This window comes from Anabrus simplex, chromosome 1 (assembly GCF_040414725.1).
Source record: "Anabrus simplex isolate iqAnaSimp1 chromosome 1, ASM4041472v1, whole genome shotgun sequence".
Lineage (NCBI taxonomy): Eukaryota > Metazoa > Arthropoda > Insecta > Orthoptera > Tettigoniidae > Anabrus > Anabrus simplex.
Window position 1 is genome coordinate 1,084,087,299 of NC_090265.1, and position 13,774 is coordinate 1,084,101,072.

The 13,774-nt window shown below is 40.2% G+C and overlaps 1 protein-coding gene across 1 annotated transcript in view; it reads right to left on the reverse strand.

Annotated features, from left to right (window-relative positions):
- Window positions 1–13,774, reverse strand: part of LOC136876264 (uncharacterized) — a 95,815-nt gene that overhangs the window by 35,487 nt on the left and 46,554 nt on the right. The window contains exons 5-6 of the mRNA XM_067150074.2: window positions 13,110–13,277; window positions 6,972–7,396 (exon numbers count right to left, since the gene is read on the reverse strand). Of these exons, the coding sequence (XP_067006175.2) occupies window positions 6,972–7,396; window positions 13,110–13,277 (593 nt within the window). The remainder of the gene's footprint in view (window positions 1–6,971; window positions 7,397–13,109; window positions 13,278–13,774) is intronic.

Sequence of the window (13,774 nt, forward strand, 5' to 3'; positions counted from 1 at the left end):
GGTTTTAGAAGAAATAGGGCAACAACAGATCTGATATTTTCTGTAAGGATGATCATGGAGAAGCAATGGGTAAAGTAAAAGATGTCATCTTTATTTTACTAGATACTGAGAAGGCTTACAACAATGTACGGTGACAAAATATCTGAGAATGCCTTGAGAAAACATCTATACCATGTGCTTTAACTGATAAAGTCAAAATGCTGTATGAACATCACCAAAGTTGTGTCCAAAAAAGGGATGGATATTCAGAGTGTTTTGAGACTAGGCAGGGTGTACAACAAGGCAGCACACTATCACTAGTTTTATTCACCACTGTAATGGATAACACTCAGCAATAGCCAGTCCCAAGCCCGGATGAGAAAGGAAGGGGCTCTGGTTACACCCTGTAGAGATCTAAATTGAGAACAGTATGAGGAGTAGTGACAAACATCAAATCGCGAACTAATCAGAGGGCAGGCACAGATGCTAAAGGAGCAGCCCCCCCCCACTGTGCTTTAGGGACTGTAGGCCAATAACGCGATTCTCCAAGAAAACATTATTACTGAAAGCACAACAAAGAGAAACCAGACAGGAAAACAGATGACGATTTATGGAATGAAACTGGAATGAAACCGGTCATGAAAATTGGATGTTTGAATATACGATTATTGCTGCAAACAGGAAGACAAAAACAGGTCTGCGAAAAGATGATAAACTGCCAACTTGCTATCTTGGGATTAAGTGAGGTCCGATGGAAAGAATTGGAGAACATCGAACACCAGAAGGTTTCATCTTTCTATATTCTGGCAATGAAGAAGGAAATGACCATAAAGGAGGAGTAGGAATGCTTTTAAACAAAACAGTTAAGAAAAGCTTTATAAAATGGAAACCAATTTTGGGAAGAATTATGACAGCAAGATTTAATACCAATGTTAGGAACGTCAGCATAATTCAGTGTAATGCACCAACTGAAGCAGCAGATGACCAAGACAAGAATAATTTTTACACCTCACTAAATGAAACGATGAATGGAATTAAGAAAAGAGATATAACAATTTTAATGGAAGATCTAAATGCTAAATTGGGGAGTGACAATGAAAGAGTAGAACATATAATGGGAAACCATGGTTTGGGTGAAGAAAACGACAACACAGAACGCTTCATTGACTTTCGTGCATAGACGGATCTTGTGATAGATGGAATTATTTTCCCGCACAAGAATTGGTACAAGATAACATGGATGTCTCCCAATGGTGTGACGGAAAATCAGATAGACCATGTGGCCATTTCAAGAAAATGGAGAAGGTCAATGAATAACGTTAGGAATAGACGAGGTGCAGATGTAGGAGCGACCATCATCTCATCCTAGCACAGTTTTGAATTAAGATCAAAGCAAACAAGCCAGAACTGGAAAGCAAGCATAGAAAATACGATGTGATGAAACTAAGAAATGAAAACCATAAATATCAATTTAGATCACAGTTAAGAAACCATTTTGTAGTTCTTTGGAAAGAAAATGAAGGTACAATTGAAGAGAAATGGAAAAAAGTGAAAACAAATGTTGTGCAAACTAGTGAAGAAGTACTAGGATTCAGAGAAAGAGAAGTAAAAGTCTGGATAATAGAAGATACATGGCAGAAGATCAACGAGAGGAAGGAAGTTAAACAGAAACTAAATCAATGCAAAACTCGTCACCAGACGATGGGATAGGAAAGGCCTAGGAGTTGGAAGGAAGCAGCCGTGGCCTTAATTAAGGTACAGCCCCAGCATTTGCCTGGTGTGAAAATGGGAAACCACGGAAAACCATTTTCAGGGCTGCCGATAGTGGGATTCGAACCTACTATCTCCCGGATGCAAGCTCACAGCCGCGCGCCTCTACGCGCACGGCCAACTCGCCCGGTACACTGAATTTAAAGCCCTTGGCTTTGCAGATGATGGGGTAAAGTAAATGTAAACCTGTATCGTCATCCTGAGGTGGTGCAGCTCTTTTCAGGCACACCCCTAATAAAGGTGAGCTGCATGTACCATTTTAACCACAGACCAGCCCTCCTGCCAGTTTTAAATTTCTAGCAGTTCCAGGAATCGAACCCCTGCCCCCGAGGATGGCAGCTAATAACACTAGCCGTTACACTATGGAGATGGATGGATGATGTGGTGATATGGGCTGATAGTGAAGCTGAAGCACAACAGAAGCTGAATGACTGGAATGTTATATTCAAGCAATTTGGCCTCAAGATATGCAAGCCCATGCCTGTTAGTCGACAGAACATCCTACTAACATTACTATAGAAGGCTCAAAGTAGGAACAAGTACTGTATATGAGTTCTGTTACCTTGGCAGTGTAGTAAAAACAGATAGTGACCATCTGCAGAAATCACTAGTAGAGTACAGAACGGAGCACAGTTTTATCATCATGCGAGAAGAAGCAAATTTCATGAAGATCAAAATAATACTTTTTTTCAAAAATGGCTTTCCCGGCCGCAGATCTTACGAGCACAACAATAGAACCAGCTTTGGGGTGGTTAGGCCGTGTGCATTTGCAGAGTTTCGCCCAGACATGCCATTTGGACTCATCAGCTGGATTGGCATGCCCCTCCAGGACTCTGCTTAGCAGTGGCAGACCAACTGCCTGCCGTGTTAGCAAATAGGGATTGCTAACCTGCTAAAGGAGAAGTGAATTCTCCGTTTAAAAATATGAACTCCCCATGGAGTTACAATTTCAAAAATGGCTTTCACGGCCGCAGACCTTACAATCAGGGGAATAGAACCAGGAGCTTCTTTGTACCAGTTAGCACATATAGTCTAGAAACATGCATCTAAATCAACAGAAATATCAGCAAACTATAAGCAGTGGAAATGAGGTTCTTAAGAACTATCATTGAGAAAATAAGGAGGGACAAAATAAGAAACGACGAGATACGCCATTTTGTCCAAGTCAAAAAAAAATCCTTAGTGAGACCTGTGTCAACGTCAGGCTGAAATGGTTTAGTCATCTCAAAAGAATGGACCCACAAAGAACAGGCAGAGTGTGGTTTGGAAAGGAACTTGAAGGCAAAAGATCAAGAGGTCGGCCAAGGAAGAGATGAATCAATCAGATTAGAAATGATCTAGCTGGATGAGATCTGGATGTGCAGCAGGTTATAGAAGTCATCTACATGGACAGAAGTAAATGGAGAATGCTCTTTCACCACACCCAGGAAACTGGAGCTAGTTCAAGATGATTTTGGAGTAACTACAGTGTCTGAGTCGTGTCAAATTTCAACAATGGTAAGAGAAGAGGAACTGAGCTTCTAGAACAGCAAGGAACATAGCTTTCATAAACATTTTACCACATCTGATTAAGATCTGGAATGAAGTTTTGTGATGAGTAAGTTAGGAAACTCAGCATACATTCAGACATGTGCCTTCTGAATCTTAATGCAATTACAGTATTCATACAGTAAAACCTCGTTAATTCGAAGGCGTTGGGACTCAAAAATCGGACTTCGAATTACGTGATTTCGAATTAACCGCCAATTCGCAATTCAGAAGTACCAACCCTTGCCATGTTACAAAATATTCTATGGCCCGTTACTGCATGCAGCTAACCTTGATTCACAGTTTATACCCTTCAAATGCCATGAAAAAAGAACTATTTCCAAAATGTATCCAAGAAGGTGCATTTACAGTATTCAAGTAATGCACTCGGATATCTCACTGGCAAACATAACCTCACGCAACGAAAGAAAAAAAAAGCACGATTCAAAGACGAGGGGAAATCTATGCTGGCTCCCATGTGCAAGTGCTTTATTAATTGGATTACTATACTTTACGCAGTTTAGATGCCTTGTATTTACAAAGGAAGTACCCGATGCTCTTAAAATCGAACTTTTCTATGACTATCCTTGTACGATTTCCCGCCATGGTACTTCTCTCGTACTTCAGAAATGTAAACACTTGCCGCGTCACAAAGTATTCTAAGACCCATTAATACATACAATCACCTCGATTCACAGTTTAAATCTTTCAAATGCAATGGAAAAAACTATTTCCGAAATGTATCCAACAAGGTGCATTTACAACGTTCAAATAATGCACTTGGATAAATCAATGACAAACATAACCTCACCCCAACGAAAGAAAAAAAATCACACAATTCAAAGACAAGGATAAATTATGCCGGCCCCCCCTGTGCAAATGCATTATTTTTTGGATTTCTGTACTGTTTCCATTTGTAGATGCTTTGTACTAGCATGGAAAGTGAGCGACGTCCTTATAACATTGTGGTTTATTGAACTTTCCTATGACGAGAGGATAAAGTTTCTCGCTTCCATCCCATGTGCATTGCAACGTACTACTATGACCCATTTAAAACCATAAGACCGTTTGGGCTTGCATTAAAATAAAGCAATGCAGTTTCACCGGCAATGACAATATTGTTCGGTGCCTACGAATTTATTATCTGAGCTACGCTTTTTCGTCAACTGTCGGCATCGCCAGTGTTCGCGGATTCTGTTTTTCCGCACACTGCCTGTTGCGTGATATTACGGCGTTCCTTAAAAGGTTGAATACAAAAGAATTCCGATTTCATTCAACTTAGCAATCATGAACCGCACTGTAGACCCACCGAAGTGAGTGTAAGTGCGGAAAGCTACCCTTCCACGTTCCGGAACGCGCGTTCTATTATGACGCGGAGCGGATACATTTCGAGTTGAAATTACTCTGTAACATACTACTGTTTTAAAATGTAAAGGCAGTTTCGAATTAAAAGTCTGAATTTCGGTAATGGGGCCGACATTGTACTTCGAATTACGAATTATCCGTATTTCGAATTAAACAATTTAAATAACATGCAAAACTGTATCTCATGTTTCCGGGAACGAGAGCTTCTTCGAATTAGACGAGATTTTGAATTAACCGATTTCGAATTATCGAGGTTCTACTGTATATATCGTATTTGCTTGCATATAACTCACACTATTTTGACAAAAAAATAAGTGTGAACATTTTCGGTGCATGATATATGCAGAGATGTGTGTGCAAAAGATTGTATTCCCAAAAAAAAACATAAAATTTGCATTAAGCTACTGAAACAAGACAACTGGCATACTTACCCTATTCACTGTCACTGCCTTCAGTCTCCGAGCTATTTTCATGTGCATCATTTTGGTCACCATACCATACGGCATCATCCTGACTTCCGTCCAACGCATTTGCAATGCCCGACTTCAAGAAACTCTTCACAATAACGTCTATCGACACCATAACCCATGTCCGCATAACCCAATCACACACGTGTTTGACCGACGGCCTCTTTATTTTGCCAGCTGGTGTCAGCTCATGCTCCTCTCCTGCCATCCATTCAGCGTACAATTTACGTATGTTGTCCTTGAAGGGCTTGTTGACGGAAGGGCTGTAGCTAATGTGCGAGTCCACCAGAAATTACAACGAGATCAGTTTTCCTGACGACGTTTAGATAATGTGCGAGTCCACCAGAAATTACAACGAGATCAGTTTTCCTGACGACGTTTCTTCGTGTCTTCCACCAAGTGTCCACGGAAACTGTCCCTCACTAGCATTGCTGGGCGTCAAAGCAGCGCCCCTGGCCGAGCTCCCCACATCGTACAGACCCAGTCCTGGACAAGAGCTGTATCCATCCATCCTTTCTCTTGAACCCGTACATGAATGCCTTTGGGAAACTTCACTTTAGGCACTGTTTTTCTTTTGAAAATAACATACGGTGACAATTTTCTTCCGTCTGCAGTTACTGCTAGCATGACAGTGCAACGCTGTTTTCCACACCCAGTTGTAAGTACAAGCACGCTAGATTCTCCCTTCTTGTTAATGGTGGTATTGCATGGCACGCCGATATTTATCAGGGTTTGATCTGCATTGCCAATCTGACATAAGACGTAATTTTTCTTAAGCAGGCCCGGCCAACAGCTGGAAACTGCAGATGATGATGATGATGATGATGATGATGTTTTCTTCCGCATTGCTATCACGTGGCGATGAAAATCTATGATTTTGTCACTGAAATCGCCTGGCATTCTCTGGCAGAGATATGTTCGCCTTCGCAGACACAATCCGCTTTGTGTCATGAATCTACGGATCCAACCCTGGCTCACTTTCAGATCCAAACAGCTGATTCCTCCTGTAATTGCTAGTCAGCGTGCTTTGAAATGTAGCATCTCATACGAGTCTTCCAGCTCAGGAAACTAACCAGTTTTCAGCTCTCTGAATGCCTTACGTATTTGGTTGGTGATTTCTAGCGCAGCTTTCTGTTTAAGTCAGTAGCGAACATTACACTCAGTCACACGGAGTTCTTGACTGGCAGCTCTATTACTATGTTCTTCAGCATATTTTATCACTTTGAGTTTAAACCCAGCCGCATAACTCCCACATTTCACCATAACTTAGCAATCGACCGACAAAAGAAAACTTAACTTAGAAACAAGAATGAAAAGTGAAGACAGAATACTGGTACTTCTTGACAATACAACAGGACAATACCTAATACCGTGACCACTTGACTGCCTGGACACTCCCAGTTCACGTGATCAGCTCTGCCGGACAGGTAGTGATAAGCATATTGACTAAGACGGAAGAGTGAGAGGGATGGACGAGTGTAACTGACTGGCTAGGAATGCGGCCTTGGGGCAGGGGTTTGTGAGTTAGGCATTTCTGTTACAACAGCTAGCCTCAACCGTTCTGTAGGTAGAAAGAAATGCAGCTTCTTCTGGTACTATCACGTACAAAGTACCATAACAGCAATTGGTACAGTCCCGATATTTAATGTAGGCACGTCCATGGAACACCCAAACTTTATTTCGTGTATGTACCGTATTGTGACGTCAGAAATTAATTCAAGTTATATGCGGGGATTTTTTCACCTGCAATTTCAAATGTTAAAAATGGGGTGCGAGATATACGCAGTGGCGAGTTCTATGCGAGCAAATACGATACTGGCCTCCTGAATAACCTTGTTGTGTAGGATAGTATATGTTACTTACCAATGTGCGATGCTTTTCCCCCAGGGGCAGCACACATGTCCAGTATGCGTTCCCCCTCCTGTGGAGCAAGGGCCATCACTGGTAATAAACTAGAAGCCCCTTGGATCATGTAGTGCCCTGCCAAGTACTCTGGTGTAGCTCCAATTGGAACGGTTGATGAATATACCACCAAACCCACACGTGTCCACTTGCCGACAGGATCCAAGTTCACACCACGGTTGATCAAGGCTTGAGCCAAATCTCTGCGTCGAGTCTTGAGGCTGTTAGTACGGATCGTGAGTGGTCGCTGTACTTCACTTGCCTCCAGGAAGTTAAGCAATTCCGACAGGTGGAACAGCTGCATTAACCTCTCCATCAGGAATTCATTATAACTGTAGTATGTACAAAGGTCTTTACGTAGCAATTCCAGGTAGTCCTTCCGTGACCTGTATTGATTATCAGAACCAGAATTGTCAACCTTAACAAAACAATATGCATAGTTAATACATTAAATAAGTGACATTCAGAAATTCTAAAATGAATTTCAACACTGGAGAGAAATAGCAGTATCTCCTGAATTTTACAATTCCTTTCGAACTAACAAAATATCAATAGCCTTCCTTACAATTTTTTATCAAATAGAGAGTCAAAGAATTGATCTACATATATAAAATTCCTATTTCTGTCCATCTTTCACAGTGCTAGCAAGAAAATGAGAACGTTTCAACAGCTGAAATTGCAATCAGATTTAGTTTATTAGCTCCCTTTAAGAAAAAAACTACAATGAACCTCCTGCAACCACGATTTTTAAATCTTTTGGGGGAAAATACGTTTCTTTCAGCGAAATGATTGTATCACGTTCCCCATGTTGACACGCACAGCTCCATCTATCAGCAGGAGTTCGTACTATGAATATTGGAGCACAGCCAACTAGATCTACACAGAGTTAACAAAAGCGCATTGAGTTATAACGTCTTCCACAGCAATACTATGAAAACAAGAAGGTTTAGAAGGCTGAAATTGACACCAGATATAGGTTACAAGAAGAACAGTACAATGACCATCATATTTGAACAGTTTAGTGAAAAATACCTCCTATCAGTGAAGTGAATTCATCTTCACCGTTCTGGTGTATGCAACAACATTACCTCTATCTATAACCATGAGACAGAACTTTCACCGCTGGGTTTGGGGAGTGACAAATTTTAATCAATGTTTAGTTGTAGGTATTTCCATGGTAAAGATATGATTTGGACAAGGCGAAATTCCGCATGCTTGTTTTTTTCTCAATAAAATGTCTCTCATTCTGTGAGCTGAAATTGTCAGTTGGGTGCAAGTAGTAACATTATCACCACCATCGCCTCTTACTATTTCTTGGCGAATGCACAGGCCAGTACAACGCGTAGTTTCCATGGAGGCAGCTGGAGTATGGGGGGTACTGAGTAATGACATTCAGAGCACGACTAGTACGTCTCAGTGCAAAGAAAGGTGTTGCTCATAGGGTCAGTCATGCTGCAATAGCACTTTCTGGCCCAGTGAGGAAAAACAATGGCAAACTACCTCACTTCTCATCTTACTTGGTATGCCTCATTTTGGTCCTGCCATTGGGTTTTGCGGTTTCCCTATAACTGCATAACCTTTGGTGGTGTTATTGGGGATCCAACCAGCCTTCGGGCTGATGACCTGACAGACTGCCATAGTTATTAGTGTTGATCCTGTGCAAGTTAAATCCATAAGATACATTAACATATTCATTTCAAATTTTTAATTAGTTTTCACATAGCCATTTTTGATGGCGAAGACAGTTTTACGTAATACAAGCAGTCTCTGACTCTTTACACAAATAAAAATTTACACAAGTCAAATTTTTATCGACCGGGTGAGTTGGCCGTGCAGTTGCATGGCTGTGAACTTGCATCCGGGAGTTAGTGGGTCCGAATCCCACTGTCGGCAGCCCTGAAGATGGTTTTCAGTGGTTTCCCATTTTCACACCAGGCAAATGCTGGGGCTATACCTTAATTAAGGCCATGACCGCTTCCTTCCAACTCCTAGGCCTTTCCTATTCCATCATCGCCGTAAGACCTATCTGTGTTGGTGCGACGTAAAAGCCACTGGCACAAATTTTAATCGCAAATTAAGATTTGTCACAAACACTGAAAAAATACTAATATTTTTTAAAAAGTTTTAATAATACTACAGTGTAAAAAGTCAATTACATATCTTTTATAAATAGGGTACAGTATTCTTACAACACCGATGGTAAAAGAAATGAACTAATAAATAACAATTCAAGAATACTTAATTACCAGTCACATCAACATCCTGGTCTTCAAATGCAGCATCGGCAATGTCGAAGGAAGCGACGTGATGTAAAGTGGAAACCATGTTATCAATTTGATGACTACTGCTAGGATGATCGATCTTGTCGAAAAAAATACCTAGTGGTAATCGAACTCCTGCTTATTTTTTCTCCGCATATATTTCTCTAGAAATTGAATACTACTTCTTCGTTCAGATGCAATGCATACCAAGATCATGGCTTACCATGCTGTTGTCATATCAACACTGCTTTACGATTGTGAAACGCGGACCCTCTACCATCAGGATAACAAAAAGCTAGAGCGCTTCCAATGCAAAAACTTAGATCCATCTTCAACATCAAATGGGAGGACCGGATCACCAACCTTGCAGTTCTTGAGAAAGCACAAGCTATAAGCACTGAGGCTACCATCATTGGCCACTGTCTCAGATGGATAGGGCACGTCCATCACATGAATGAAACCAGGCTTCCTCGTCAACTTCTGTATGGTGAACTCTGTTCCGGCACAGAACCTCACGGAGCCCCTTTGATGCGTTTCAAGGATCAGATAAAGCATACTATGAAAAGAGCTGGAATTAACACTCAATCCTGCAATACGCTTGCTGAGAATCACACACTTTGGCGCCACACTGTTTCTATCATCAGTTTTGGTGTTTGAAGAGGAACAACGGCAATGCAAAAAGGATAAACGACAAGCAGGGAAGCTCCGCCCTCCCCAAAACCATTTCATGTGATCTGTGTGGACGTACGTTTCATGTCAATATTAGGCTACTACGTCATATGAAACATATTCACAAAGGTTTGAGAGTGTGAAAATGTAAACTGCTGTAGAAAATGTTTACTTGGATACGAGTTGCAGCTGCCGCCGCCGACTTCAGATAAATTTCTTAGGTAAATATGAATTTATGCATGTCAAATTTGCATACCTTAGGACCGTCTGTAGTACAAAAATAGAAGATAATGTCACAATATCCATTAGAATACCTTCATTCCACTTTTACTCTCGAAAATAAATATTCACACAGCTATAAGTCCATGCAAAATGACAGATTTTACATAAATTAGAAATATATGTCCTAAGACTCGGTGCACAAGTGCTGGAAGATATATTCTACAAAACTAGTCTACTTCAGATATTAAGTTCCACGGTGAGCTACAAGCACTTTATGTAAAATTTCACTGGCCTGGTGGTGGCGGTTGTTACTGTTTTAAGAGCACGTACAACTAGGCAACCAACCTCTATTATCACTATTCAGAAGGAAAAAAATGGAAGGGGTCCGACACTTCAAAAAATGAAGGTATCAGACAAACAAAGACAAGGGCCATGAAGGGCATGAAAATGAAAGTATCCCTAGGCCTCAGAAACCTAATACCGTCGGGATCGAAAAAGAGCAAGATTTGACCAAGGGAGGTCAGATAGGATAGAGCCTGGCACAAATAGGTGAAAGCAATGCCAGGACTCAGCTGAAGGCTTCATGGTCGCCACCCTACACACCCCAAGAGCCCCAGGGCCTCTGTTAGTTGCCTCTTACGGCAGGCAAGGGATACCGTGGATGTTATTCTACTGCCCCCACCAGGAGTCCAATTGACAGATTTACCATACACTCGTTTCTAGTGAAACCATCAATACATCGTTTTTAGTCTCTATCATTACTGGCCTGCAATATCGCTATTCATGTTATAGGTCATTTCACATTCAAGATAGTGCCTGTTTTAACATGTCTAACTTTTCCATTATAAATTCTTCCTTGCATAAAAGAGGTTCCCTAGAATAAGGCATTCTTGTTGAATTAGTTTTTAGTAATGTTTTATTAAGTACAATCGCTATTAAGCAGGTTCTCCAACAGCTGATGATGACCTATTTACAGGTCGAAACCGGTACTGTTTTAATGTAAATAATTCTAAAAATGTTGTAAAATAAAGTATTGATTAGGTGAAAACTCATCCTTCATACTTGTGTGAATTTATTAACATTTGAACTCAATTCTCCACTGTTATTGTAGTGCTATGGAAGAGTCTGCTATGATGCGGAATCCTTGTTCTTCGTTGACAAATTTTGGTGGGGCATCGTATATGTGGGATTCAACTTTTTTTTTTTTTTTTGCAATTTGCCTTACGTCGCACTAACATAGAGGTCTTATGGTGATGATGGGATAGGAGTAGGAAGGAAGCAGCCATGGCCTTAATTAAGGTACAATCCCAGCATTTGCCTGGTGTGAAAATGGGGGAACCACAGAAAACTATCTTCAGGGCTGCAGACAGTGGGGTTCTAACTCACTCTCTCCCGAATGCAAGCTCACAGCTGTGCGATCCTGACTGCATGGCCACTTTTTTAAAAATTCTACTTGCCCTAAAAAGCCACAGAGTGTCTAATATGTGAGGGATCTAATACACGAGTAAATATGGTAATTTATCACCTATTCTTTAAGTTTAAAACTAAAGAAGAAAACTTGATGTATTTCTTAAATTTTTTAACTCCGGGAATGAAACCACTGTTTAAACAACTATATCTTTATTGTAGAACCCCAGAATAATACCATGCTGTCAGACCAACATTTCTACTTCTCAGTAAATCACCATCAAAAATTCGGGGAGGGTGGAGGTCTTAGACATTTGGATCAACTCAGATGGTATTGTTAAACATATTCCCATCTCACTATTATCCACAATGTTTATACAGTATAATAAACTAGCTGAAATATCCATCACTGACAGGATAATTACTTAGCATGTTCGTGATTATACTTTTTCTCCACCCCTCATGTTGTTCCCCAGATTCGGAGGTGCATAAGTAGACATGTCTCTCCCTGTCAGCAGCTTGTCACGATATACTCGCTTCCTTCCTCTCTCCAGCTATTTGCAGTTTAATATTGTGTTGTATTATTCCTGATCTTGATTTGATCCCTTCTTTCCGATATAAAAGACAGTAAATTACGATTTTTTTCTCATTTCTTATAATCATTTTCACAATTTTCCTTGTCGATATGGACTGATGACCACGCGGTTTTACACCTTAAGACAATCCATAAACCATCGCCTAAACTCATGAATTCTGTTATCACAGTTGGTACGGTAGAACTGTAGAAGGCATAAATGATCGCCAATTGTATTCTCTATCATTTTTGTTGTGTAGTACTTTTCGATAAGACCAATAACAGATATTTAAAAATGAAATTTTAGGCCCCTGCCCCTAAACTACCATTTCATATAGTGTGAATAAAATTATTTATAGCCTAGACTGTAGTGCCTTATTGTCTGACTTAACATACCGTTTTTCTTTAAATTCTGTTCACCCATTTTCTTCTGGTTTGGCGTTGATATGGACTTAGCAACAAAAATCAAAATATATGAATATCTCTTATCATAGCCGGTATGGTAAAAATATATATGACATAAATGATCAGAAATTTAATTCTATGTAACTTCCGTTATGTAGTATTTATCATTAGGACCACTAATAACATAGATATTTGAGAATTAGATTTTATGCCTTCACCTAAACTACCATTTCATTCAGCATAAATAACATTATTTGTAGTCTTACATTGTAGAGCTTCACTCCCCAACTTTACGTACCAATCTTCATTAAATTCTCTTCAGCCATTTTCTTGTGATGCACATACAAACATACATACATACATACATACATACAGACAGACAGACAGACAGAGATGATGGAAAATTAAAAAATGCATATCTTTGTTACTGAGGACATGACCAATAAAGAAGCACCATTTTTAAAATTCTGAGCAATGTAAGGACAAAACTCTTATTTTATATCGACTTCTCTTGAAGTTCCAGAGCATCAAAAACTCAACAAATGTATGATAAGATCTCACCTGCCTTCCTCGCGGAGCTTTTGGAAGTCCTGCAATACAGTGACAACATCCTTGATCCGCTGTTGTACATCAGCCAGTCCCAAAGGTTCTTCTAACTCTGTCTCGGAGGGAAATGTGAAGATATCCTGGTCAGCAATGTTCATCTTCAGCTCCTCTTCAGCCTCCTTCCTGGAGTAAATCAGTGAATGTGAAAATCATAGTTCCTGACTTTCAATGCATAAGTACAGTGAAATCCCGTTAGTGCATTTCTCATTAACACGTTTTCTTGCTTAAAAGGGTGTAAATTTGACGTCTGGATTCCCATTGTATTACATCTATATAAAATTATCTCACTCATCACATCACCAACTTTCACTATTACTGCTTAGCAGGTCATATTCCTAGCCCTGAAAATGTTTATGCTCCCTTCGTTAAAAGGAACATGATTTCTAACATAGATAACATAACAGCCCCCACCACAGGAGGCAGGTCGGGGAAACATGCACGATAATGGTAAAAGGTCTTCATTAAATTCTGAACTTCACAGGGTAAGTTGCACTTTCTAAGAGAAAGCCATTAGCCTCAGATAAGTTTAAATTTGCTTGCCAGTTAGCAGTGAAATTACTGAATAACCCAATGAGCCTGTTGCACTTGTATCTCACATTCCATTCAGAAGTTAGAAATTG